At 42.9% G+C, this 26,300-nt stretch overlaps 1 protein-coding gene and 1 long non-coding RNA gene across 5 annotated transcripts in view; both read right to left on the reverse strand.

Annotated features, from left to right (window-relative positions):
- Positions 1-13,296, reverse strand: part of LOC310842997 — a 41,275-nt gene extending 27,979 nt beyond the window's left edge. Inside the window, exon 1 of one of the 4 annotated variants that reach the window (XR_014563424.1) lies at positions 9,149-13,296. This is a non-coding gene — a long non-coding RNA (uncharacterized lncRNA). Of the gene's footprint in view, positions 1-2,906; positions 3,138-9,121 lie in introns of those variants that run through there. The other 3 variants (XR_014563425.1, XR_014563426.1, XR_014563427.1) reach the window with 3 other exon arrangements.
- Positions 13,297-15,843: 2,547 nt separating this feature from the next.
- Positions 15,844-26,300, reverse strand: part of HS6ST3 (heparan sulfate 6-O-sulfotransferase 3) — a 161,953-nt gene continuing 151,496 nt past the window's right edge. Inside the window, exon 2 of the mRNA XM_083735323.1 lies at positions 15,844-16,681. Coding sequence (XP_083591449.1) covers positions 15,973-16,681 — 709 coding nt within the window. The 3' untranslated portion in view covers positions 15,844-15,972. The remainder of the gene's footprint in view (positions 16,682-26,300) is intronic.

Consider the following 26,300-nt stretch of genomic DNA (forward strand, 5'->3'; position numbering starts at 1 on the left):
CTCATCCACAGGGCTCTCCCCAGGCCACCCCACCCCCTCACTGGCTCAGCTCTGCACCTTGCTCAAGAGCTTTCAGAATATGTCCTTGAACTGTGACAATGCCTTTTGCTTGCTTGGATGGATGGATGGATGGATGGATGGATGGATGGATGGATGGAGAAGTGTGTATTATGGGAATGTAGAAACTTATGGACCAGTTTCCTCTAGATAGCTGCAGTAGCAGGTGCCAGCACAAGCCCTTTTAGTGTAATGGGACTTTCCAACCCTCTCTTTCCCCTGTGTACCTCCACACCCCCCACAAATTGGCTCTAGGAGATGAGGATAACCTCCCGGAACAGGGTGTAAAATAGGAGAGGGGTTATTGTTCTGTCTGGAAAGCAGAAATGCGTGTGCTGGCAGAACTAGTATAATAGTGCAATGTTCCTCTCTGACTAGAATGTATGCCTATTTTACTAAGTCATGGACTAGGGCTGTGCAACTGTCCAAATTCTGAATATGAAGGCAAGGCATTTATGTCCAACCAAGGCTCTTGCAAGGCAACCTCCCCCGTCATAGAATCAGAGAATGGGAAGGGACCCCAAGGGTCATTTAGTTCAACCCCAGCCGATCTGAATAGAAGTAGGGCACCTAGAGATAGGGCTGGACCAAGACATTTAGACACCTGAGGTGGACCCCAAAATGACGCCCACCTCCCAGCCAGGGAAGAAGGAATGAGGGCAGAAGTACACCAGGAGCAAGGGGGGAATAAAGATAGACATAGTTCTTCATCCCCTGTGGATCCTGCTGCCTGAGGGAATTGCCTCAGCCTTGCCTCATGGGTTGGCTGGCCCAGCAGAATGGAAGGCCATTTTCAATGATGCCTCCTCTCCTCTACAACCTTGTGCCCCTTCAAAATCTGCTCTAGAGGGTTGAGGGAAGCATTGGATACCAGGATATTAAGTGTGAGAGTTATGGTGTGTTATGAATTTCAGATACAGGCAATGTTATTCGATGAGCCTACTTGTAGGGTTGAGAGGGGCAGGAGGGGGAGTAGAACTTATATACAGTGCTACCTCAGTTTTCTAACGTCTCCGTTGACGAACATTTTGGTTTTCAAACGCAGCAAACCCGAAAGTAAATGCTTCGGTTTTCAAACTTGCCTCGGAAGTCGAACATGCCACGCAGTTTCTGTAGAGTTTTCCATATTGAGTTTTCCGTATTGAGGCTTCTGTACTGAGTTTTTGGTTTTTGAACGTTTCAGAACTCGAATGGTCTTCCGGAAAAGATTACGTTAGAAAACCAAGGTACCACTGTATATATTTTGTAACCATCCCGTGGTTTGTTTTTAAGAAAATAAGTTTAGAGAATGGACCTAGTAGAAAGGCCGACATTTAGTTAAAGTCACATTTGTTTTCTCCCCACCTCCTTCTCTAGTTGAAAAAGAAAGAATGAATTTGCCAGGCCTTAAACAATTATCATCCACCTTTTGCACCTCACATGTTCACCATAGAAGAAGCAGCCTTAACAAGTTGGATTTCAGCAATGTAAAACTGTGCCAGCCTCACTTACATTCTGTTCACTAGCTGGGAGAAGTCGCTCACCAATTTTCCTATTAAAATGTCTATAGAGAACTTTAACTCTGAGGATGTGGCTGGTTGCAACTGCTTCTGCAACAACCACATTTTTATTATAGCATGTTCTTTTGCCTTTAAAGTGTCACAATGGTCTTCTATTGTTTCTGCTGTGACAGAACAACATGGCTGCCTCCCTGAAAGTTGTTGAAGAAGGAGGCAAAAGTAGTAACTGGAGACTTCTAAGGATGGATGATTGCGTGGCAATACCCGCCCCCTCCCACAGATGGAGTAAATAAAGACACCAGACCACAGAATTAAGTTTGATGGGCGAAAATGGCCACAACTTTATTGATTACAGGTAAGAGCGGTATTGGCCTTAGGCATTGGCCCTAACAGTCTATCCAGTCTAACCGGGGAGGGTTAAGCACCAACAGGGGGAGCCCCCGAGATGCACATCCGTAGGCACTCCCCCAGGGGTTACCGCTCGGGAGCGCGCTTTAGGCCCTAGCCTCCGTAGGTTTCAGATGAGGCGTCGCTCCCCGGAGTCCTTTAACGAACTACCCTCCAAGCATTGGGGGAGGTGATGGCGATCCTCCCCCCCCCCCGTCCTCATTTGCATAACAATACCCCGGCCAATGCCTAACCGCCAAAACCAGGTAGTTGTGACGTTTGCTACGAGGTAGGCGAAAAAACCAAGTGGCTTCCAAAATTAGCCAATTAGCCAAATGGAAAAACTCCTACCAGGCCCCATGCGGCGACCAGCCGAAGCCCATAGCAAAGACCAAGCACACACCTAAAGGGAGGGAGGGTGGGAAACCGCGGCTGCTGCAGAAGAGGAAAGGGGCAAGCCCGGGCTTCCCTGACCTTAAGTGCCCCTGGGAAGCCCCGCCCCTAGCGGAAGCCCATTGGTGGCCGCCGCTGGATATGAATAATAATCAGTAGGGAATCCCTACTGATGGCTGTGGCTGGGGGCGTGAGCCTGCAACCCCCCCCCCCTCCGGAGATCGGGAGTGGCTTTCTCTTCCTTTAGCCATCCAACTTAAGAGTTCTTCTCAAGTGACACCCAGCCTAATGCTAAACTGTCACTAGTCATATTGAAATTCTTTGAACTTCCTTCAGAATGTGAACGGATACTTTGACCAAACAAGGTCCTTCTATATTTGCCTTCAATTTTCATTTCAGGTGAAATTTGGTGACAATCTAAAGTATCACTAAAGCCTCAGGGGGAATTCTGCAACACATGACCAAATTGTTTTCTGTTTCTGTTGGAATCCTGACAGATGGTTTGTCAAGTGGAACCCTCCTAATTAACCCCAAGATTCAATTTAATGTAAATCCAGTGGCAATGCTCACTTAGACTCAGTCGTAGTGGGAAGTGAAGCAAAACCATTTCTTCCCTTGAAAGCATTGGGCAGAATCTCCTTTTTTATATAGCTCACTTTCTCTCACGCCACATTCCTGCTCTCCTTCCAGGTCTGTTTCCTTTGTTTGTAATATAGATGAATTGACGGGCGCACAACTCAATTTCTGAAACTGTAATCGCAGCTCTGGCATCATGGAAATTCTTCCAGTGTAAAACTTTTCTTCCTTGACCCTACGGCGACATGGCCCAAAAGTGCTGGATTGGAAATAATAAACTGGACAGACGTCTGCCAGAGCTGCAGATACCTCACTCACCCTTTGCATGTTGACCAGTGGTGTGGCATGGTTTGCTGGTGCCCGGGGCACACATGCACATACACCGGGGCACGGAGTGTGAACGGAGTCTGCTGTGCCAGTCCAGCCCTTGCTGCCTACACTTGCCACAGCAACACCACCACCAGAGCCAAGCAGGGCCGCACTGTGCCTCCTGCCCGCCTGCGTGTGGAGGGGGAGCACAGCCAGCTGACGCAGCCCTTGAAGAGTGAACCCCCCAACGCCCACAGGTCGAGTGCAGAGGATGCAACATCCATGTACCCTTTGATTCCGCTTATCCCACTGGGATCGAAAGGTGCATGGCTGTTGAATTCTTCTCAAGCCCAGCAAATTATTCAGATCAGATCCCAGCCCCCCAAAGCGGCACAGGACTGGCAGGGTGGCATAAGGAGCCAAAGGCACAGTGACCCCTAAAAAAAAAAAAAGTGTTTTGACAATATACTATTTCCAGTTTTTGAAGCTGTTCTTGGTCATTTTCTTTAAGCCAGTCTTTTTGGGTCTGGAGATTTGGCTTATGAACAGATTGGAACAGATACAGTTATCCCCCCCCCCTTCTTTATTTTTCTGTTTATTCCTTTGTGAGGCTCAGACTTCACTATTTTAATTTCCCTTCAATTTTCACCAGAACTTTCTTCCAGTCACCATTCTGGATCCTATCCAAAGTATCCTGTATTCATATCTCAGCTCTTTTCTTGAACCTGCAGAAACTGGTTCATTTGAATACTTCCTTGAAAAGGTAGTTATATATTTTACTTTTTAAATTTTCATAATATGTAGAATAAGAGACTGTACAGCTGTAGCACAGCAAAGCTTTTAACTAGTTTGGACTGGTGGAAATTTTGGGAGAATGCAATTTGGGGCTTAGTAATATATATTATTATGAGTTTGGGGGATGGAGTAGCTTGTCTGCTGAGACCCTTCTAATGCCAACCCCGCCCCTTTCTGATTCTTGAAATAGCCCGGCTAGCTTCCTGGTAAGATAATGGGTTGTTAAGGTAACAAAGGATGGGGCTCTGCACAAAGAAGGCAAGTCGGGGGCCCTCTCTCAACTCGAGGTACTTAGGACAAAGGCAGAGTTTGGAACAGAGAGTTGGTAGATTGATGAGAGCAAAAAGAAAAGCAGCAAGCTGGAGAGACAGACAAAACAAGGTTTGATTTCTGTTTGGGGGAAGCGAGGACCTCTTGGGGTGTTAATGCTGTAAACCCCTCCATTGTAGGCTCAGGTTGTATATATGTGTAAATAAACCATAAAGACACCACAGTCCCTGCTGTATCTCATTCCAAAGCAAACATGAACCCTGGGTAAGCGCTTGGAACCCCTGGAATCTTGCACTGCTCGGAGATTGGGGTGGCATGCAACAATATGATTTACTGGTAACTGTCCAATTAATTATTTTTATTTGCCAATCAAATATTGCTTTCCATTTATATTGCTCTTGCTCTCTTATATTGCATTCATGCATTCTTTTCATTCAGGTATTTCATTCAGGTATTATTGCTGAGTTTGCATATTTGCCTCATTTCTGTGCTTTGATTTAAGTAAGCATTTCCAATTGATTTCATTTTTCGTCTGACTCTGATTACTACCACTAGCTTACTGCAGCAAATTTTAAGAACCTATTTTCATCCCCTCTCCTTGATGTATGGCACTGATAAGACAAAGGGAAGATCCATTTGCAGGCAAATCTCATTCTTTTTACAGGTGCCAGCAATCTGGTTGGAGAAATATAGTAATTTCTTCAGAAAGCTGAAAAAGGTATGATATAGAAGCATAATTGCCCAGGCTGTGCATGCTCATTCCACATCTCTCTTTAGAAATTTTACTGATTTTTAGAGTGCCAAGCTTGTTTGACTTCAGATTGCAGTAAAATGAGGAACATGCACATCAGAATTGACAACTCTGCTATTCTTGAACCTTAAACAATCTTAAAACCTATTGTCTATCTCCAGTCAGCATGTGTTTTTAATGTGAAAATTGTTGGCAAGTGATCTATTACTTGTATTCTCTGAGCATCTTAAAGCAAGGAAGCATCCACATTCATTGACTGGAGGGGAGACAGAGATACATATTCTGCCCTGTAGCAAGGACAACACAAGGGAGCAATAATCTACACAAGAAGCTGGCATTAAAACAATCTGGTGAAAATTAAGCCGGCATCAGAAGTGGATTTAGGGGTATGTGACCTGTTCAGTTGCATTGGGCATGGAGCCTCAGGGGGTGCTGCAACTATTATGTAGAATAGAAGGTGACAGACAGGGTAGGGGTGTCCAATTTTGGCATCAAACAGGGCACTGCTGAAATTTCAGACCCCAAGGTATGCCAATACTGGCATAAAATTACACATCCAATCTTCATTCAGGAGTGGAGCTGCTGCTGAAATGGTCTAAGCCTGGCAAAGCGAAGGCAAGCCTTTAAAATAGTGTTTTGAGTTATGCCTCTCTTTTGGCCAGCTTAGTTCATATCATGTTGCCAGGTCACATGACACTGAATTGGCTTCTCTAAATCTCCCTTCTTTGATCCTACCCTCATCATGTTTCCAGCATGCCCCCTTTTCAAGCCTTAAGGTAAAGGTAAAGGGACCCCTGACCATTAGGTCCAGTCGTGACCGACTCTGGGGTTGCGGCGCTCATCTTGCTTTATTGGCTGAGGGAGCCGGCGTACAGCTTCCGGGTCATTTGGCCAGCATGACTAAGCCACTTCTGGCGAACCAGAGCAGCACACGGAAACACCGTTTACCTTCCCGCCGGAGCGGTACCTATTTATCTACTTGCACTTTGATGTGCTTTCGAACTGCTAGGTTGGCAGGAGCAGGGACCGAGCAACAGGAGCTGACCCCGTTGCAGGGATTCGAACCGCCAACCTTCTGATCGACAAGTCCTAGGCTCTGTGATTTAACCCACAGCGCCACCCACTTACACCATCTTAAAATCCACCAGGCTTAACTTAGCCAGCTGGGTCCCGACAGCTGGAATGGGGGTGATATGCCAGCATATCTGCAGCTAAGTGAAGGGTGTGGGAGCTAAACTGCTATAGCCTGGTTGTACCAGGAACCTGCCAGCTTAGCTAGAGATCTGCTGGATCCTAACCCGCTCATACTGGTGGATCATGCTATAGGATTGCTGTCAAACATAGGAAAATAAACTATTCACACACATTCACTTGGTCCCTCAGAAATTTGCGTTATGAAACAAAAGTTTCCTGCTTTACAAATGCAGTCAATATTTATTTGCTGTTTATATTTAAGTCACACTTCAGTTATATTCAATAAAATGTGTTTCTCCATCCATAATCATTTTTACAGCTTCTTTAGAAGTTTTACTAAACATCGTCTCATTTTTTACTGAAAATCATTGACAATGATGGGAAAAACAATTTATTTTAGACATCACTATAATTTAACATGGAAAATATTCATCATATTGTGCTTTACATCCATGAAAAGTCAGTCCTGCAAACTATCTTCTACATTATTAAAAACAATAGGACATCCACAATACAATCATGTAGTAGTAGAATCCATACATACTATTGCACATAAACAAGGGAAGAGTCCCAAAGGAAGAAGGACCAGTAATTTATTCATTAGCTTAGCCTTTTGCCAACATCATGGCAAGCAACAGAGAATCCCAATTTTTCTTCCCAGTACTTGTATGAAAGAAAAGGATTGGAAATGGAGGGAGAGTTAAGAAACCAGGCTGTGAAGAGAAGAAAAAAGTGCAAGCTTATGAGAAACATTTTCTTAACAAATAGACTGTTGCAGTCTGCTTATTTCTTGGGAGTATTAAATTTATTAGAAATCCCGACCATGGTCTAACGTATCTGGACCTACTGGTGACCATACTCCTTTCTCCCTGCTGATACTGATGGGCTCTTTTCCTCCCTCAAGCAACCTCTTTACCATGCCCTATGTCTCATTCCTTTAAATCAGTGATGGCCAAACTTGACCCTCCAGCTGTTTTTGGACTACTCCCATCATCCCTAGCTAACAGGACCAGTGGTCAGGGATGATGGGAACTATAGTCCAAAAACAGCTGGAGGGCCAAGTTTGGCCATCACTGCTTTAAATACACACACCCCCCCACTGCATCCAGAAACCCATTTTCTTGTCTAGCCATTGAATTCTATGATCTTCCAAATGGGGTCAGCAAACCACCAGTGATTTTCAGATTCCACATATTGGAGAATGTTGCTGGTGTCACTAACAAACCTACAGGGAAAGACCAATACATACAGTATATATGCCTGTCTCCTGCCGCATAGCTTTCACCCATGGAAAACAGTACTTGTGTAACATTGATGTCAGAGAGAGTTATGGCAGTCCCCACAGCCATCTTGTGATTTGTTGACAGCTAGGGAGTTTCCCTGGCAGGGGCTGCAATTGGACAGGGCCAGTGTGCGGCTTTAGCTGTGACAGCCCAAGTCATGTCCCACTGTTACGACTAGAATGAACAATACGATCAGCCTATATGCTCACGTAGTCCATAGTCTTCTGAAGGGTTTAAATTTTAATTGACTCTCTAGAAACACAAAAGGAATTCTGGGAACTTGCTTGGGGGATAGCCATATTTTCTCCTCCCCTACGTGCAAAGGTTCTGCCTGTAGGGCCTGGAAGTTGCAGCACCGTTACATCTTGTGTTTCATGGGAATGAAGAGAAGTTCCAAGAGGGTCCCTTCTCATAAATCAACAGAGATCAGAGGTAAATTTAGGAATTACTTCACGACACTGGAAAGCCAATGAAGTGGTAAAATAACAAACAGAAGCATCACTTAGTGACAGAGTAATTTGCATTCACAGCTGCGTTCCAACACTAATCAAAATCAAGCCCTGTCTGAGTCAAGGAGTCACTGTTGAGCGAGGGCCAGAACAGGTGCATATAGCAAAACCAATTACCTGAAAGTGCCACTGAAACACAATCAATTTAAATGCATTTTAGCTGATTACATTGTCACTTTCAACTCTGGACCCCAATCCTTAACCCTAAATCCAACAGATATTTGGCCTGGCAGATGGCATGGCTGTCTATCAAAATAAGTTAGTTTCCCTGGTCAAATTTAGTGACTGAGCCAAGCTATACCTTATGGTTAATGAACAGGGTGCAACTACATCTTCATTTTTTCTTTAATTAATTACAAATGCAGCCCCCCCCAATAGTTATTGGAATTCAGTATGTGAGGAGGTGTATGCCTCCCTTTCTAAGTCATGATGCAGACAAAAATCCACCTTGCGTGGTGACAAGTCAGCTCCAGCTGCCGCCAAGAATGTGAAATAATGGTATGAAAACTCTTAATGTAATGGAATTGATTTACTTGCCAAGCAACACTCTAATTGTGTGGAGATGAAGGACCTCCAGTGTCTTCTACACAACAGCTGAAATATAGGATTTGGTCCTCTGATATATGTTCAATTATCACAGTATTTTTGAAAAGTTTAGTGAGAGAAGAATAGAAAGCATCACCCCATGTGTCCAGATCTGCTTTTAGTAGAGCCTAGGGCTTGCCGATCAGAAGGTTGGCAGTTCGAATCCCCGCAACGGGGTGAGCTCCCGTTGCTCGGTCCCTGCTCCTGCCAACCTAGCAGTTCAAAAGCACACCAGTGCAAGTAGATAAATAGGTACTGCTCCGGTGGGAAGGTAAACGGTGGTTCCGTGTGCTGCTCTGGTTCGCCAGAAGCGGCTTAGTCATGCTGGCCACATGACCCGGAAGCTGTATTCCGGCTCCTTCGGCCAATAAAGCGAGATGAGCGCCGCAACCTCGAGTCATCAGTCAGCGGTCCCTTTACCTTTAGTGACCCAACCAAAATTTAATCATGGGGTGATGCAAAAATTTCCTTAACAACTTACACGGTGGGCAAATAAGTAATGATATTCTGTACATTTAACATAAGGTATACAGTACTTGCATATTTCAGGAAGAACATTAGTTCCTCAGCCTTTCCTGTACTGATTTATGAATTCATGCCACCTGAGCCCATATGTAGTTGGAATGTCAACTTTATTGTTCGACCTGACCTTTCATGATGGGGTTGAAAAGATGTAGTTGCTATAGAAATGCCATGGAGAACAGGACAACAAAGAGTATTGTGTGACACAACTCTTTGTTGACTTTGCTGCAAGACTAACATGGGTCTTCCTCTAGGACGGGAAAACAGAGTAACGTCCCAAACACAGAAGTTGGCCAGCCAATAGAATTGTGTTTGTTTTTTTGTGTTTCCTTGTGTTGCTGCTCCTGTTTTAAATGTTTTAAATTGTGAACCTCCAGAACAGAAACATACCATTTATATTTCTCTGCTCCAAGTCATCCCAAGTCAGTTTAGCCAATGGCCAGAATGATGGGAGTTGCAGCCCAACACCTCAAGACTCAAGGCTGAAGAATACTGCCTACGGTAACCCAGTGGGTTGACATGAGTATAAATGAAACAATGGCATTGTATTTAGCTCCATAATTTTTGCAGCTGAATAATTTTGCTTCTACCAGTCTCTTCTTTGAAGCATCAGATTGGGTTATCTCAAACAGCCACAAAAAACAAGACTGTCTTTTTAAAGCAGTGGTCTTGTTTCCATAAGATAAATTGTACAATAATATTTCAGACCATTTTTTTACATTCTTATTGCTGCTCAAAGTCCCATGAGGAATGGTAGGCTGCACAACTCTTGGGGCAGAAAAATGTGGGTTTGCGTGCAAACACATACATTAGAGTAAACTGACAAGTTTAGAGAAAGCCCGGTCTATGAAAGATATTGATTAATTTGTTGCCCAAAATAACTTGGTAAAAATGCTAGGGTAGAGAGCTTTTTGCTCAGTGGAGACCTCCAGCCAATTACTACTGAAAACATTCAGGTGTATTGGGCACACTTAGTAAAAGAACAAGCAGCACGCTGTCTCTACAGAGAAGAGAAAGTTCTTTTGCAACATCCAAGTAGAAGTATTATGGTCTTGTTTTGGCATGAAATAATTTCCTAAGAACCAGAACGTTAGTATTATAAAAGTGGGAGCTGCAACAGAATGTTGCAGTATGTGGTGCTCCTATTCCAACTCAAGCCTTCAGCCAGCCAGCCATACTCTTTGGAAGGAACTGCATTCCATTTCTGTCCCTACTCAACAGCCTGCCAGCATTCCATGACCACAGTGCATGCACAGTTCTTTTGGGGTCCCCACTTGGGTTTCCCCCTTTTCTGTGTGGGGAGAATTCTTGTGAATGGGTGCTGCTGTTTTGTTTAGAAAAGGATCTGCGCTTGGAGAATGAACTTGCCACATCCGTGTATAGGATGAAAAGGTGCAGTATGAATTGACAACAATTAGCTATTTCCTGACCTCATTTGAAGCTGCATGATAATATCAGCACTGAAACTAGAATGGAAATCTAGAGAAAGCAAGCTGTGAATGTGGCCTTCTGTTTATAGTTAAGCATCTTTTTTGCTGATGCGACAGAGTCTATCAACAAATTATCACAGAGAACATGAAAGGGCTTAGAAACTCTTTTGTAGCTTTTAAAAAGGGGGCTGGTGGATAACAATTAGATTACAAATGGGCTTTTAAAGAGTTCTTGCCAAAGGCTTGTTACGCTAAATTGGTGGAACTGTTTTGTTAATGCAATAAGCAAAATGTTGTTTTATGTTACAAATTAGGCACTGCCTTTTGATAATTTTCAAATTAAACAAATCTTCTGCCTAATTCATGAAAATGGAAACATTACTACTTCAGTCACATAACCTCTGCCTAATTCCTAAGATTAGTGACACCTTTGCCTAATTTGAGATCTAAACAAAGCTTCCGTCACTTTTGTAACATTAAATGGAGCAAAACTTCTGCTTGACTTATAAACCTGCCACTTCACTGCATAATGAATTAAACAAACAAAGTTTTAAAGGAAATGGCGGTTTCATCAAACCATAAAGGTGAAGCGATGTGGAAGATCCATGACTATAATTTTCCATTGTTGTTGTTTTTTAAAAAAGGCACCCACACAGGAAAATGAATTGGTCTGGGACTAAAGCATGGGGAGAGATGCTGTTACCTCTTCCCCACTACAGTGTTTTCCCAGTTAAAATGCCCTTCCTTGAGCAGCTTCGTTTCCTATGGGGAAAATGTGAAGATATAATAGCAATTTCAGAGGCGGGTTGTTTTAACTGGGAAAACACCACAGGGTTGGATTAGAATGTCCCTCCCCAGATCAACTGATTCACAATTTTAATTTAAACAACAGAGGATCCTAATTATGGATCTTCAGAATTATGTCTAGTTTCAGTCAAAACTAGACATTAGTTTGGCACCAGACTGCAAATTTTATCCGACAGTAACGTATCAATTTTTGAGCATTTCATAGGCAATCTCACAAGTCAGACCGAGGCATTGTTTAATTTATGAATTAGATAAAGATGGCACCTAATTTACAAATTAGGCGAAGCCTTTTTGCATCGAAGCATTCTGATTTGATTCTGATTCTGCAAGTCCTCTACAAGTCTTGGTAGTTAAAGCCCCTGAACCAGAGGGTTCATGGCAAAACAACCATCAGTAACAGATGAGTGCATAGGAAAGCCTCAGGGAGCAGCCAGAAAAGCAGTCTGATAAAAAAATAACAAGCTCCAGGATGAACCAGGGCAAAGATCAGGAGTGGCAAAGCAAAACCAGGAAGCAGATACTAAAGAATGGACTATATAGCTCAAGATGGAAAGTACAGGCCAACTCTTGAGAGCCAAAGTCCTCTGCTTCAGGTCACGCTGGGTCTGTCTACTTAGTGGCAGGCTGCAGAAGAAAAGGAAGCAGACAGAGGCATTTTTCACAAACCAAGCTTTTCTCATTCATGAAACAACCACATACCTCTAAGCTGCCCCAAGAGCCAGATCATCAGGGCTGTTACCAGCTATCATGCTAAAAATCAGGTTAGGGTCTCTCACAGAAGGTACTTAGAGGAGAAAGGAACCTAAGAATCTCCACGAGTAGAATCTCTTGTCCTGGTGTCTCCTTATTCCTGAGTGTCTGCGCTTGCTCTTCGGTGACTTCCTTATAATGATTTCGCTGCCAACTACATGCTCAATACCCTTCCAGTTTCCTGGCCCTCTGATGCTCTCTTAATGCATCCGTTTCCTTATCTAAATGGCACCAAGCCCTAATGAGGCGAACAGGAGCAGAGTGGGATCTGGTTTCCCAAATATGTCAGATAAACAGCAATAACACTGTTAGCTGGGAAAGAAGCATGCTCTACATACAACTAGCAAAGAGTAGGTAGGATTTCATGCAAAGGTCTCTAATATTAGCTTGAAAGTGCGCCAACACTTCAAAAACAGTTCATCTCAAACCAACTTCTTTGTGCCATAAAGAGGATCTGCTTATCCTGGTTGCTGTGTTTTCCATCTGAATTTCAGACATATGGAAAACCACTTAGACACGGCCGCTTGAATCCTGAAATACAATGCATGGAGCATTTTTTAAATGCCTTGAAAAGAAGATAGTGTTAAGAACTGTAGTATTAAGCCAGAAGACATTCTTAAAGTAAATGAAAACAAGGGTGTGATATCCAAGGGCACAATCTAAATTACTCACCACCACCGGTATGGCTTTGGGGAGCAGCAGAATAATCGTATCTGCAGACCTGATTTTCATGGTGGCTGCAGCAGAAAAGTGGGGAAGCGCAATTGGGCCTGGATCATGCCCAGTGCTGTCATATGATGGCAGCAAGGCTGTCCTGGGATTCAGCCTCCTTCCCCTTAAATGCCTTGTTCTGGGGCTTTCTGTTGTACGATGGTGCCTTGTATATACCTTGTATACTTCCTTCCAGCAACTCCTGCAGTCAAGCTGGTGCCAAACATATTTCTCTGCTTTCCTTTGGACCACATCAGCAAAGTTGAGAGGAGGGTGTTGTCTGGGCAACCCAGGATCTCCATACACACTGGCCACACTTGCATCCTGGAGAGGTCACTTCAGTGCTGCTAATGTAATGGTTTGACTTCACCCGCGGAGGTGCACTCCATTGTCTCTTGAGACAGATGGATGCCAACAGTATGCTGGCCCCTGCTGGCAGCCATACTACCTACAAGCCTCCTGTGTGCCTATATACCGTATTTTTCGCCCTATAGGATGCACCGTCCCATAAGGCGTACCTAGTTTTTTGGGGGGGAAATAAAGGGGAAAAAATATTTTTCCCCCCAGGCGCGGGGCTGGGGCGGGGGAGGCCCGAGCTTCCCCCGACCCCAAACAGGCAGCTCTCTGCAAGCCGAGGGAGCCCAGCGCTGGCTCCCGCTGCTTGCTGAGAGGTCCACGAAGCTTGGACGCGCTGAGCTCAGCGCGCGCAGGCTTCGGCATGCAGGCAACTCTCCGCAAGCAGCGGAAGCGCTCCCGCTGCTTGCGGAGAGGTCCGCGAAGCCTGGAGAGCAAGAGGGGTCGGTGCGCACCGACCCCTCTCACTCTCCAGGCTTCAGCGAAAGCCTGCATTCGCCCCATAGGACGCACACACATTTCCCTTTCATTTTTGGAGGGGAAAAAGTGCGTCCTATAGGGCGAAAAATACGGTAACTGATGGAAGGAGGAGATCAACTCTGATGGAAATGCTGATGGCATCAATCTGGTGGCAGCAGCTGGCAGGAGGCTGACTAAGCCAGGAAAGCAGGGAAGAGGGACAACTCTGTCTAGCCAAGTTGCCTCAGCCAGGCATAAGGGTAGTGGTGGATTGCTTTGTCTATCATACTTAAGAGTAAACTCACTGAAATCAGTAAGTTTTTGCAATGAGCAGGAATCTTAAACTAAAGTGATGCAGGCAAGTTTTATCAAATATCTGAAATCAGTAGATTCAAAAGTGAAACATTCTAAATCCTCTCATATCTAAGCATTAAAGCTGGAGAAACTTTACCGAACTTTTGGTGAAATAATTTGAAATAAATGTCTGTGAATTTTATCACCCATATTTCTAGTTTTGCCATATGAATGAGTAGAACCAAAACTAAATAGCTTGACTCCTTTGGCAAACAACGTGAAATGCATCTGTAAGCCAACCACGTGTTTTACAACATAAAAAACCGACAAACGGTTGTAATAAAACGATAAAGAGCAAGTATGCTCCTAACTTTGGATAAGATATTTTAACAGAATATTCACAATTAATTTCAACAGGTCTAAATTTTTTGCTGTCTCTGGAACCGGGAGATTTGGTAGTGTCTGGCTCTTCAAGCTTTCGATTTCTGATGAAATTCCTGCAGCATTTAACACAGTCTCATATTTTAAAGCAAAATCCAATAATTTCACCTCACATTATTTAAATAAATAAGTGCTATTTTTGTAAAATAATACGTATAACATAAATAAGTATTCGGGGCCCCTCAATTACGGCACCTGGAGCAGCCCCTAACCCACTCACCATTCCTTATTCCAGCCCAGCATATGAAAGTCTTGTTAGAATGCAATAAAAATCTTTAGATGTGTAGTTTTTTGTTTCAAATTTTGCTCTGTGCGCTAAAGACGTCCCTAAAGATTATGGAAGTTCCAGAATTGGGGATACTGGGGACACATGAATCTGTGCACAAGCATGATAATCTCTTGTGATTCTCCCACACATGAGACTTGCATGCTTTCAATAAGTGGCATGGGAGGAAGCCAGGGATCACACTATATAAAGTTATATCTGTGAAAAACCCTAATACACAAATCTGAGGAATATATTCAGGTCAGTACTTTACTATATTATAATCTGACTGGATCCTTTATAACCCCTCCCCCCCAGCCCTGTTCAGGAAAAATACTATCAAGACAACCAAGTCTGTTGCCCTGAATTTTGTGCTCTCAAAATCCTGAAGTAGCCAATACTGCTTCTTTAAAAGAATGCTAGTTACTGTATCAGCCTGTGTGCTTTGGCTACTTAAAAAGCATAAATTGGATTTAGGCTGCCTTCAAGCTCCTCTCAACGTCATTTGTTTGATAACACAATCCAAGGTTTAGAACAAATCATGAAATTAGACATCTGACTTCTTCCCTGAAATAAAAGATTGCCTGTAAATAGTTGAAGGGCAGCAGGTTTTTCTCTGTTACAGTCACCACGAACATACACAATACAATTTACAAGGGACTAGAAGACCAGCCATGGCAAATCATTGTATATAAGTGAAACTGATACTGCGGCATGAGCTTTCATTTCCACCCTCCTTCCAAGCTTCTGTTGTAAATAATGTCATAAGGAAAAACCTTAAGATCAAGGTAGGGGCAATGCACTGGAAGACACTGGTTGCTATGTGGAAAGGATTCTTCCAGGAGAGGGAGGCAGCTAGGTAAAGATAACACTGGGAGCCTGTTCCTGTTCCAGCTGGAGTGTTTCTTCTCCTTCCATAGGGCCATCTGCCACCAACCACCCCGTGACAAGGAGCCTGATAGCTTGTTAGATTTTTGATATTGTTTATTCTGATGTTATTAATGTATTTTGATGTTCACTGTAAGCCTCCTTGGAAAGATATGTGTCAGGATAGACAGGAAATATAATAAATAAACAATAAATAGTAAGCTATTCAACAGCCAATCAAATAACACTGATTAAGGCGGACTGAAAAGCACAACATACTGTTTTCTTAAATGACAAAATCTAAAAAGCCAAAACATAAAATGCGGAAGGATGGCTGAGAGACTCTTTCTCATTTATCAGAACAATAGGAGTTCCACATATCTAGTCACAGTTGAATAATTAAGTTCAATGAAATATTAGTGTCTCTTAGTGTGAGTGTGTGTGTGTATACACACAAGGGAAATTCACCACCGTTCCACCTGACTGTTGTAATCCTCAGTAACAGCTAGTGTTTCTGCTTCCTCCTCTTTTTGCCATTCATGGACCTTCTGTTCACGCAACATTTTTCGCTCCTCCCGTCGTTTTTGGCGATTTAGTTCATGCTCTTCTTGCTTGGCATACTGAAAGCGCTGCAGAAATAGGTCTTTAGCGTATTCATACAGCTGCATATCGAGGAAGTTCAGCTCTTCGATGCGCTTCCGCACTGACTCACTGATATCCACATTAGAGGCTCGAGTGATATTGTACTGAGTGAACGGAGAGATGAACTCCAGGTTAAATGTCCTCTCAAAGAGATATTGAGTTTTCCTCTGAAATTCTGTGAGCCCAAAGAAGGCCATGTTTTTCAAGTTGTTCTTGGCGCTTTGGAGAAGGATCGTGTTCCTTTCACTTTCATTCATAAAGGTCAAATTGTAACATCCAACCAGGCTGAGGTCTGCCAGCATGCGCACCTGCCGACTGTTAGCCAAATTATGGCCACAATTCATGAATTCCTGCAAGCTGACCCCAGACCAGTCATCCCCTAGGTAACACATCGGCAGTTCCTCTGGGGTCGGGCTCCTCCCGTCACACATGTGGAGGGAAGTCTTCCATGTTGCACCCCTTTGAACATGTTTCCATTCACTCAAGTAGCGTGACACAGGGTCTCTCAGCATTGTGATGTAATAGAAGTTCCTGAAAGAATTAAGAAAAGAAATTAAGGTTTCAATGGTGTGTTGCTTCCTTTAATTAGTCAATTATTAATTGAAGAACGTCAAAGAAATGTCTGGAATTGGGTATGTTTGACACTGGATTATGATATCCCTCAGATAATCACATCTGTATTACTATTTTCTTTATTTATAAGATTTCTTATCTAGCCTATACCTTAAGATCCCAGAGCAGGTAACAACATACAATTAAAAAGAAGTGAAACAGTTTATACAGTCTGTAGAAAAGTAATAGGGCTTTCTGGTGAGAGCTGGATTTCCTCCAGCTTTCTGACACATGTTCCTCTGTAAGAGCCAAATTAAATCCAACAGTGTGAGATCCAGGATTAGATTTCTTACTTTTTTATTTAAAAAACCCCGTAACAGTCTCCCCCACACCTCTGGGTTTAATTAGGACTGCAGTGTTGGAGAAGGGGGCATTAGCCCTTTCTCCCTGTACCGTTTTCCCAATGAAAATTGGTCCCCAAGCAGTAGGGCAAAACACAGAAGTGTTAAACTGGTACTGAAATCTTTTTCTCCATTGGGCAAATAGCAATGAGGGATTTTCATCAAGAAAAGGGTACAGGGGGCAAAGTAAATCCTTCCTCCCCCAGTCACACAATCCTAATCAGATTCCCAACCCCAGTGGTGGTTGTTAAACATTTGAAAAAACAGTGAAATATGCAATCATTGATTTTCTGCAGTCATGTAAAGTTCAACTCTGAGAAGCAATACAGAAATGATTTTTTATGTGACAAACATTGTAGGGTTCTCTCATCTAGCATTTAATCTCCAAGCTACAGCAATGTAATAGTTAATAGTCCTATTTTTTTTATTTATATTTTCACAAGTGCCTGATTTAAGCTTTGGTCTTAAATAAAGCTTAGCTTAGAAAATTCTTCTTTTTGGCCTGGTTTAATCAATATCTCTTGCATCAGGACCGGCGCTGTATACCAGAAGAAGCATTTCCACCCCCATTGTCCAGCTCCAAAGCCCTTCTGGCAGTTCTCTCATGGTGAGAAGTGAAGTTACAGGGAACCAGGCAAAGGGACTTCTTGGTAATGGCACCTGCCCTGTGGAATGTCCTCCCACCATATATCAAACAAAGAAATAACTAAATGACTTTTAGAGGACTTCTGAAGGGAAGTTTTTAAAGGTTGATGTTTTATTGTGTTTTTAGTATTTTGTCGGGAACCGTCCAGAGTAGCTGGGACAACCCAGTATGAAGGGCAGAAGAACAACAACAACAGGGGAGGAGACCAGCAGTGCCTCCTAGTCACCAAGAAGCCACTGTAGAGATGGCATGGGGGAAGGGGAGGCAGCCTCCAAGAAGTGTGCCATTTCTGTTGTTGCCACTGTGGCAGCAGCAGCAGCAGGCAATGCATTTCTTGGAGGCTAGATCTGCTGCCGCTGTGGATCCTGCTGCCTGAAGCAATTGCCTCACTTTGCCTCATAGGTGAGCCGGCCCTGTCTCGCATCATATCATACAAGAGCTTCTGAATAACCTCAGACAACAAACCGCATCCACTAAAACACATAAGCACACACATTCTCCAGTCATGTGAAAATTTAATTATGTTTGATATAATGCAAAAGAGAAGGAATGGGTACCATTTGGAAAGTTGCCAGGGCTAAATAAGAAAGGCATATTATGCAGTGGATCTCTAAGGAGATTCAGTCATCTGTGGCCTCTGGCCATGCAATAAAGGCAGACGTCACTTTGTCCTTTAGCTTTTCTCCAGCTTTCTGAATAATTATGAAATTATGGGAAATATAGCATTGTCGGATGCCCAGAGGCTACAGGTAATCACTTCTCCATGCAGCAACATGTGAAGTTGTAAGCAGCTGCTGCTAACTTCCCAGTCACCTTTTTTGTTCTCCTCATAGATTTGATTAGAGAGATGTACTGCTCTGAAAGAAAAGGACAAGATTAAATTGCCTCAAATCCAAATGTTTGGTATAATAGGGCTTTTCAGTTGCATCATCTGTGCCTGAATGCTGCCTAGGAACAGAAACAGCAGCTTGTGAATCATTTCTATCCTTTCTCATCAATCCCAGCTCCCATCGTTCTCCCCCTTCATCATCTTCACTTGATGTAATATTTTCTCAATACACATGCATCCTTCCCACCAGCCTCCTCCAACACATTTAAAATTCCAAATACAAGACAAGCAGGTTGGTAGCATTAAGGTATTGATTCAATTAAGTAAATATGCATACGTCACGGAATCAGGGACAGCCCAAGATACGTCTGTGGTGAACAATGATATGGCACCCCCTCCATTCCTTGTAGAGAAGCCAATTGGATTGAAAATGGAGTCTTAGTTCAACCCTGACAATAGGAGAGCAGCCTCTACTGGACCAGGCTAGCTTAGGGGGCTCTGTGCTGCCTACATGCCATGTATAATTGCATCCACCAACCCCCTGCCTCCTCCCCACTGTCATCTGCTGCATTATTTTTTTGCGGAGAAAGTCCTGTTGCTCCGCCGTGACCTTCCTGCCAATTTAGATACAGTGACTGAACTGGAGGCCCCTCAACTGACTTCAGGTCCAGTGTTGGACCATTTCGATCGGATACTCCCTACTGATGTGGATACATTCCTCCAAGTTGGTAGGCCCACCACCTGCCTCCTTGATCCGTGCCCGAACACTGAGGTCCAGCTCCAAAGGCCTTCTGGCAGTTATCTCATGGTGAGAAGTGAAGTTACAGGGAACCAGGCAGAAGGACTTCTTGGTAATGGCACCTTTGCAGGGCCTTTTCAACTCTGCCTCCGGCCTGGTGGAACGCTCTGCCTCATGAGACCAGGGCCCTGCAGGATCTGATTTCTTTCCGCAGGGCCTGTAAGACAGAGTTGTTCCGCCTGGCCTTTGGCTTGGAGCCAATTTGATTCCCTCCCTCTCTTTTTTCCCCCCTTTCTTTTCCTTCTCCTCCTGCGATGAGGCTACATTTTAATATTTTAATGTTCCATTATTTTAATGTTGTATTTTATTTTTGCTTTTAAGTTGTAATCATTCATCTTGTTTTTATTATTGCTTGTAAGCCGCTCTGAGCCCGGCCTTGGCTGGGGAGGGCGGGGTATAAATAAATTATTATTATTATGCTTTATGGTAGGGCTAGTTCTGCTGGATACTGGTATCGTCAACAACATTTCTCCCCAAGCATAGTTCTGCAATGACCTTGGCCATCCAGGATATGACTAGACTCACCATCTTCATTAAGAACCTCCTCAGTGCCACTCTGCCTTTTGTATGTTAACAACAGAAATGCAATCACTTCTTGACTTCCCTTTCAAAATCTTATCTAAGCCTACGTTTTATGGTACTATTGTTAATGATTTTACCTCTACAAGCTGCTTTGAACCAAATTGTGAGATACAAATCTAATTAACAAGGCTTGCAAATTCTAACTATGAAATAAGTTATATGACAAAGTAATTTCTAAGGGCCATTTTGCACATCTCTCTTATGGGGGCGAAGAAGTCAGCATACACAGCTTGTTAGCAAGTAATAAATACATTTACCTTTTTAAGCCAACATGGTGAATCATAAATCTGTTATAAAGTAATCATCTCCTATAAAAGTAATGTACAAAAAGGCCTTAGCAACAGTAAACATAGCAACAACACTTTGGAAGCCTTGAAGCATTTTAAAATATTGGGAGGACAATATAAGACAGAATGACTACTCAGGGGGAAAAGATAGTAGAAAGCAGACAGCAAAGGGAAGAAGACACTTTTTAATTAAGAATAAAATTTCTTGTACACAACTAACTATACAATGCTCCAGGGAATCTGTTAAATCCTCTCCAAGCAGCACTCATTTAGGAATAATTACTTAAAATTAAAATAAAAAGAGACTACTTGATGTAACCATTAACATGCTTGCACTACTATGGGCAAAGTAGAAAGGAAGGGGGGAAAGCAAATTCTGTCACCATTTTGTAACATGTGCTTTTGACAATTCTACTAATTGCCAAAAACTCAGGCAGAAATGAAATTTATTTGGGAGAATATTTGGGAACACTTTAGCCAAAGGCCTCATCCATGCATAATGCTAAGCCGTGGTTAACATTAATCAGAGTTGATAAAGCACAGTTAAAATCTAGGTATCTTCCAGTCGATCACTTATACCTTGGCTTTTTATACCACAGCATAGTTTCTCTCCTCTCCCTGCTGCCCTCCTCACAGCTTCAGACTGCTATCCAATGCCTTTATGGTGCCCTTAGACTGGAAATACCTCTCTTTGTCATTAGTGTCACCAGCCTGCTTGCTATTAGGCAACAGGATGGATGGATGGATGAGGCATGGGAAACCTTACAGCTACTGCTGCCAACTGCCACACCAGTTCTGATCCTTACCCCCACTCCAAGGAGACATAATTAATGAAGAGCATTCACCCTTTCCATACTCCATGCTAGGTTGGAAGTTTAACAGCAGACGCTGTGAAGAGAGGCATTTGACCCCTTCCCTCCATCTACTTTTCAGTCTTACCCACTTTTCTCAAGCTGTGATCCTTCTATTCCTCACAGGGTTCAAGTCTGCATTTCCTACAAAGTTGCTCAAGATCCTTTAAAATGGACAAAAGGGAGTCTTGGTGGCCTGGGAACCTGCAGTCATGTCCTGTCCCCCACCCCACGCCAAAAAAAATGTGCTTGAAGAAAAGGTGGCAACAACTCTAAAGTTGCTCATTTGAATGCACACCCTTTCCCACGCATCCCAATGCATTCTTGTGGTGACTTTAATTTTTTCTCGCCTCACAGCGCAGCAGCAGTGAAAGCTAGAAAGTGCTTTCAGAACATGACGTGGGGAGTGGGACAAGCAGTTGTTGACAGGCACAGTTAAACGCATGAGTGAGAGCAACTGAACCTTGAGAATGGTCTGAATTTCTGCAGCTCTTCACTCATGGCTTTGGAACCTTTGGGTGGTGACAACTTCTTAATCATAGTTAAGGAGGAGCCAGTTTGGGCTCCATACTAGGGTATGGTTAATGTTAACTCAAGTTTATAAACCAACAACAACCCTTAATGAACAAGGAAGTTTTAACCATGGCAATAGTTAATTGCAATAGTCAGTTATAGCACCAGGGGGGAAAATCAGAGGAAGGGGGCAAGAAAGAGTTCAGGGAGGAAAGGGGTGAGCTCCTTGTTTGGGGGGGGGGGGGAACTTCCCCCTTGGCACTGCCTAAAGCCATAGTTAACCCTCAGGGCTGGGTTTAGACTATCAGCTTTAAATATGGTTAATTGAACCATGATATATAAACCATGGCTTAGTAGTATCACAAAAATGGTATCATCCAAAACTGCATGATCCATATCAAAAGGTCATGGCCAAAAAGGAATATTTTTGTGATAGGAAAGTGCTATTATAACAAGGTTTTTGAAACTCTAAATATTCAATGTGACCTACATCACCTCTATCTGTGTGCTTGCTGACACATTTAAAGAACTCTGAAAGGATAGTGATTCAAGACTTACACTTCCAGAAACTATGCTGGTTCTGCTTCAGCAGGATTTGTATGTCTTTATGTTTGGTAATTCTATCATCCATAATGCTTCCCACCAGTTTTACTGGAACAGATGTTAAAGCTCACCAGTCTGTAATTTACAGGATACTCTATAGAACCCTTTTTGAAAAATTGTTGTGGATGATGATCTTAGGGATAAGTTATGTATTTTTGTTAGAGGTTCAATAACTCCACATTTAAACAACTACTGGGTGAATGCCATCCAGGACCAGTGTTTTTATAGTTTGTAATTTGTTATTACAGCCAATAACTTTGTCTCTTGCCACCACCCTTCCTGAAACAATTAGCACAGACGTAGGGAGCTGCCCCATATCTTCCAAGTGAAAAAGATGCAAGGAATCCATTCAGCTTCTATGCAACCTCCTTCTCCCTCCTTTAGTACACCTCTGACACCCTTCCTGTCCAATGTCTAAGTGCCTCTCTAGCCTTCCTGCTTCGGGATGTTGAAGGAATCCATTGAAAATGGACCATTGACCCATTCACCTGCCACTGCAGCTTGGATTCTTGATCCAGAGGGCAGATCTAGATCTAACAGGTGGAAATTGCTAGGTAGCAGAGTTTTGAACTTTTGAACAGTCTAAGCTGTTCAACAATGGAACAAACTCCTTCAGGAGGTGGTGAGCTCTCCTTTGCTAGAGATATTTAAGCAGAGGCTGTGCTGCCATGTGTCAGGAATGCTGTAGTTACTTCCTGCATTGCAGATCCTGCCTTGAGTAGACTGTTAGATTGGATGACCTCCAAGGCTCTTCCATCGCCAGCCCCTGCAGCTACTTTACACTTCAGATAATTCTCAAGAGGTTTTTTTTATAACCATTGTTGTTAATTGGGCATGAAGCAAAACCGAATGTCCTCAAAACATTCTCTCCTGAGTGTCTCATTACCAAAGAGATTATTCAGCAGGAACTTGCCCTAAATTATAGGGCTAAAACAAAAAACCAAAAATCCCACACACCAAGTTAAGAAAGAACAGCAAAGGAAAAGTTCACGGTTGAAGTTAACACAGAGGAGCAGTGCAAAAATAGATCTCCACCTGAGTCATCTCTCAGCAAACAATACATTAATAAAGTATGAGACCCTTACATCTGATCCATTGATAATATTCCTTGGATTTCTTCAGACAGCCTTAGCATCTTTCAGCAAGGTTTGCCTGGCAGTGGGGAAGCAAAGGCAGGGCTAGGGGGAGGGGAGGAGGAGGAGGAACGCTGTGGTGAGAACGGCTGGAAGGACATCATGAGACACTGTCAAGTGGTGGAACTGTTCTGGGCTAAATTTAGAGCTAATTAGTGTGCCTACACAATCTGATGCCTACTGAGCTGAATGTTGCTCACCAGCCATGTACTATGGCCTGCCATGTGCTTGACAACCCCCATGGTTTTGCAGTCCTGGGCAGTCAGAAAAACCAGGAGCTTCACCAAGCTTCCAGCAGGCATCTACACACAATTGGTGGGCTGCGTTCAGCAGGTCTGTAATTAAAATTGTGCCAGTAACCACCACACACCTGTGAATAAGTAGCCATCTCTCTGATCTTATTCTTCCTTAGCCATGATTCATTTGAAACTATTACTTCAAATATCTAGTAGGTTTCCCCCCACTGTAAATACATCTCGAGAATAGTTCAGCACATATCTTTCCCAGCACTAAGACACATTTTAATTGGCATGTCTCTTCCTCTCACTGAACATGTATCAGCACTGACATGTTCACCTAACTGTTCTCAAGCAGTTACACATTTCAGAATGAGCCACACAGCACACAAATCACTAATCGCTCTGTATAATTGTTGCCATCTTTAGTTTGTAATGCATCATTTCTTATTGGTGTTGCTTCAGCCCATTAAGACCAACATAAGGAAAGCAGGGCTGGATCAGACCAAAGGCCCATCTAGTCCTGCATTCTGTTCTCACAATGGCCAACCAAATGCCAATGGGAAGGCAAGCAAGTAATGACAGTAATAGTGCTCACTTCATGCACTAATAATATGTGTGCGTAATAGCTTACCACATATTAATGATGAGTGGTGCAATTACCCCTTCCCAGACAGACATACTGGAACCACAGCCTGCTCTGATTAATTTGATATTAGATCATAAGTCTCCCACAACAGTGCCCCACAATGGGGCTTCCAGGAAAGTACCAGCCATGGAAATGTCTTTCAGCAATTTACAAATTTATAGATGAAGTAAGGCCAAAGACACTGAGAAAACACAGGCCTCTCAAGTCACAGACATCATTCTCAATATATTGTGTGGAAATCTTTTAATCAAGTGCAAAATCATTTATTAGAGATTTATGACCCTTTATCCTCACAATCCTTTGAAGTACATTAGGCTGAGAAAAATAGCAATGGCTGGTGTCACCTAGTGAGTATTGTGGCTGAGCAGAATATCTGAGGAACAAAAATTTAAAATATAGGAATCAGCAACAGAAGAACAATATGATTTCCAAACATAATAACAAAACTGGTTGCTCAGACTGTATGCTGAACATTACTTTCTAAAACAATTGAGCATTATCTGCATTATTTCACCTTTCTTTTAACTTCAAAACCTTTAAAGAAACAAGTGGAAAATCTGTTAATAACAACAGTCATATCTCAGGTTACGAATGCTGCGACTTGCGTGTTTTCGGGTTGTGGACCGTGCCGAACCTGGAAGTACCGGAATGGGTTACTTCTGGGTTTCGGTGCTCGCGCATGTGCAGAAGCACAAAATGATGTCACACGAATGTGCAGAAGCGCCAAATCACGTCACACACATGCAGAAGCGGCGCTTCAGGCTACAAACACTGCGGGTTGCGAACGTGCCTCCCGCACAGAACACGTTCACAACCGGAGGTATGACTGTAACCTTAAAAACTAGTTTTTTAAGGGACTAGTTTATATGACCTAACAGAGCCTATCCGAGCACTGTACCCTCCAGGTGTTTTGGTCTACAACTCCAATCATCCCTAACCCATTGGCCATATTGGTGGCTCATGGGATCTATCCAAAACATCTTGAGGGTACCGTGTTGAGGAAATTTGGTTTAATGGTTCAGGAAAAAATATGAAAGTAAAACTACTGGTGTATTCACACTTACACTCCCAATAGGGAGTAAATAATTACTGTAGTGGGCACAATGTCTGGTTGCTTTCACACTAGTTTTTTACTCAAAAATTGCCATAATTTGATTTGGGGATGAGTGAACAGGTGCCCTTTATTTGTCAACATTTGTAAATGAAGACAGCTTTAATTTATTCCATTTTAGTAGTGAAATGCTGCTATTCTACTATAAAAAGAAAAATAATGCAAGGTAACTGGTAATTACCCCCACCCACCCACCCACCCACACCATGGATAACAGAAGTTGACTGATAAGAGGTAATGCCTCACTAATCCACCAACCTCATTGAAAATAAAGCAGCAAACAGGAAGCCTGGAATTAACATTGGCATTAAAACTGAAAAATGTGTTTGATGGATGAGATTTGCTTATGAGTAAATATTAAAGGAGATTCTTGGTCACAGGCATTGTCGAGTACTGTAATGCAGCGCTATTAAGTTCTGTGTGGAACCTCTTGTTTTAATTCTATTTTTCATTTATTATGGAAAAGCAATGCTTCGTTAGTGCTAAAGAACTCTAGCATGGTAGTGACCAAGCTGGCAATGTGGAGAGTTCAGAAATTACGTTACTGTTTAAGTTACTGCTGGGTGTCTATGCACGGTGCCTCCAATAACTGCTGCCTAGGAGCTACTTCCTTTCTTGATGTTAAAAAGGGCATTAAAGTTGTTTCCATACAATGGCAATGGTTTCCATACAATGGCAGCATTTCAACACATTATAGTTTTCCATCAATATCTTTTTTATCTGTACATCTGTGGCATGAACAACGCTTGTACCCCAGTGGTGTGGAACCTTACAATTGCTATTATCTTATTGGTTCCATACACGACAGTCACTAAGAACAGGCTTAGATGATTTCTTGTACTTCACCAAATTATTAAAAAAACCAGAAATCTGTGAGTTGATCTTCTGCAAGGTAAGATGGGCTAGTCACAAGAGATTTAAAAGAAAAGAGGGAAATCAGTGAACTTTTAGTTCAATC

This window comes from Podarcis gaigeae (genome assembly GCF_964106915.1).
Source record: "Podarcis gaigeae genome assembly, chromosome: 4".
Taxonomy (NCBI): domain Eukaryota; kingdom Metazoa; phylum Chordata; class Lepidosauria; order Squamata; family Lacertidae; genus Podarcis; species Podarcis gaigeae.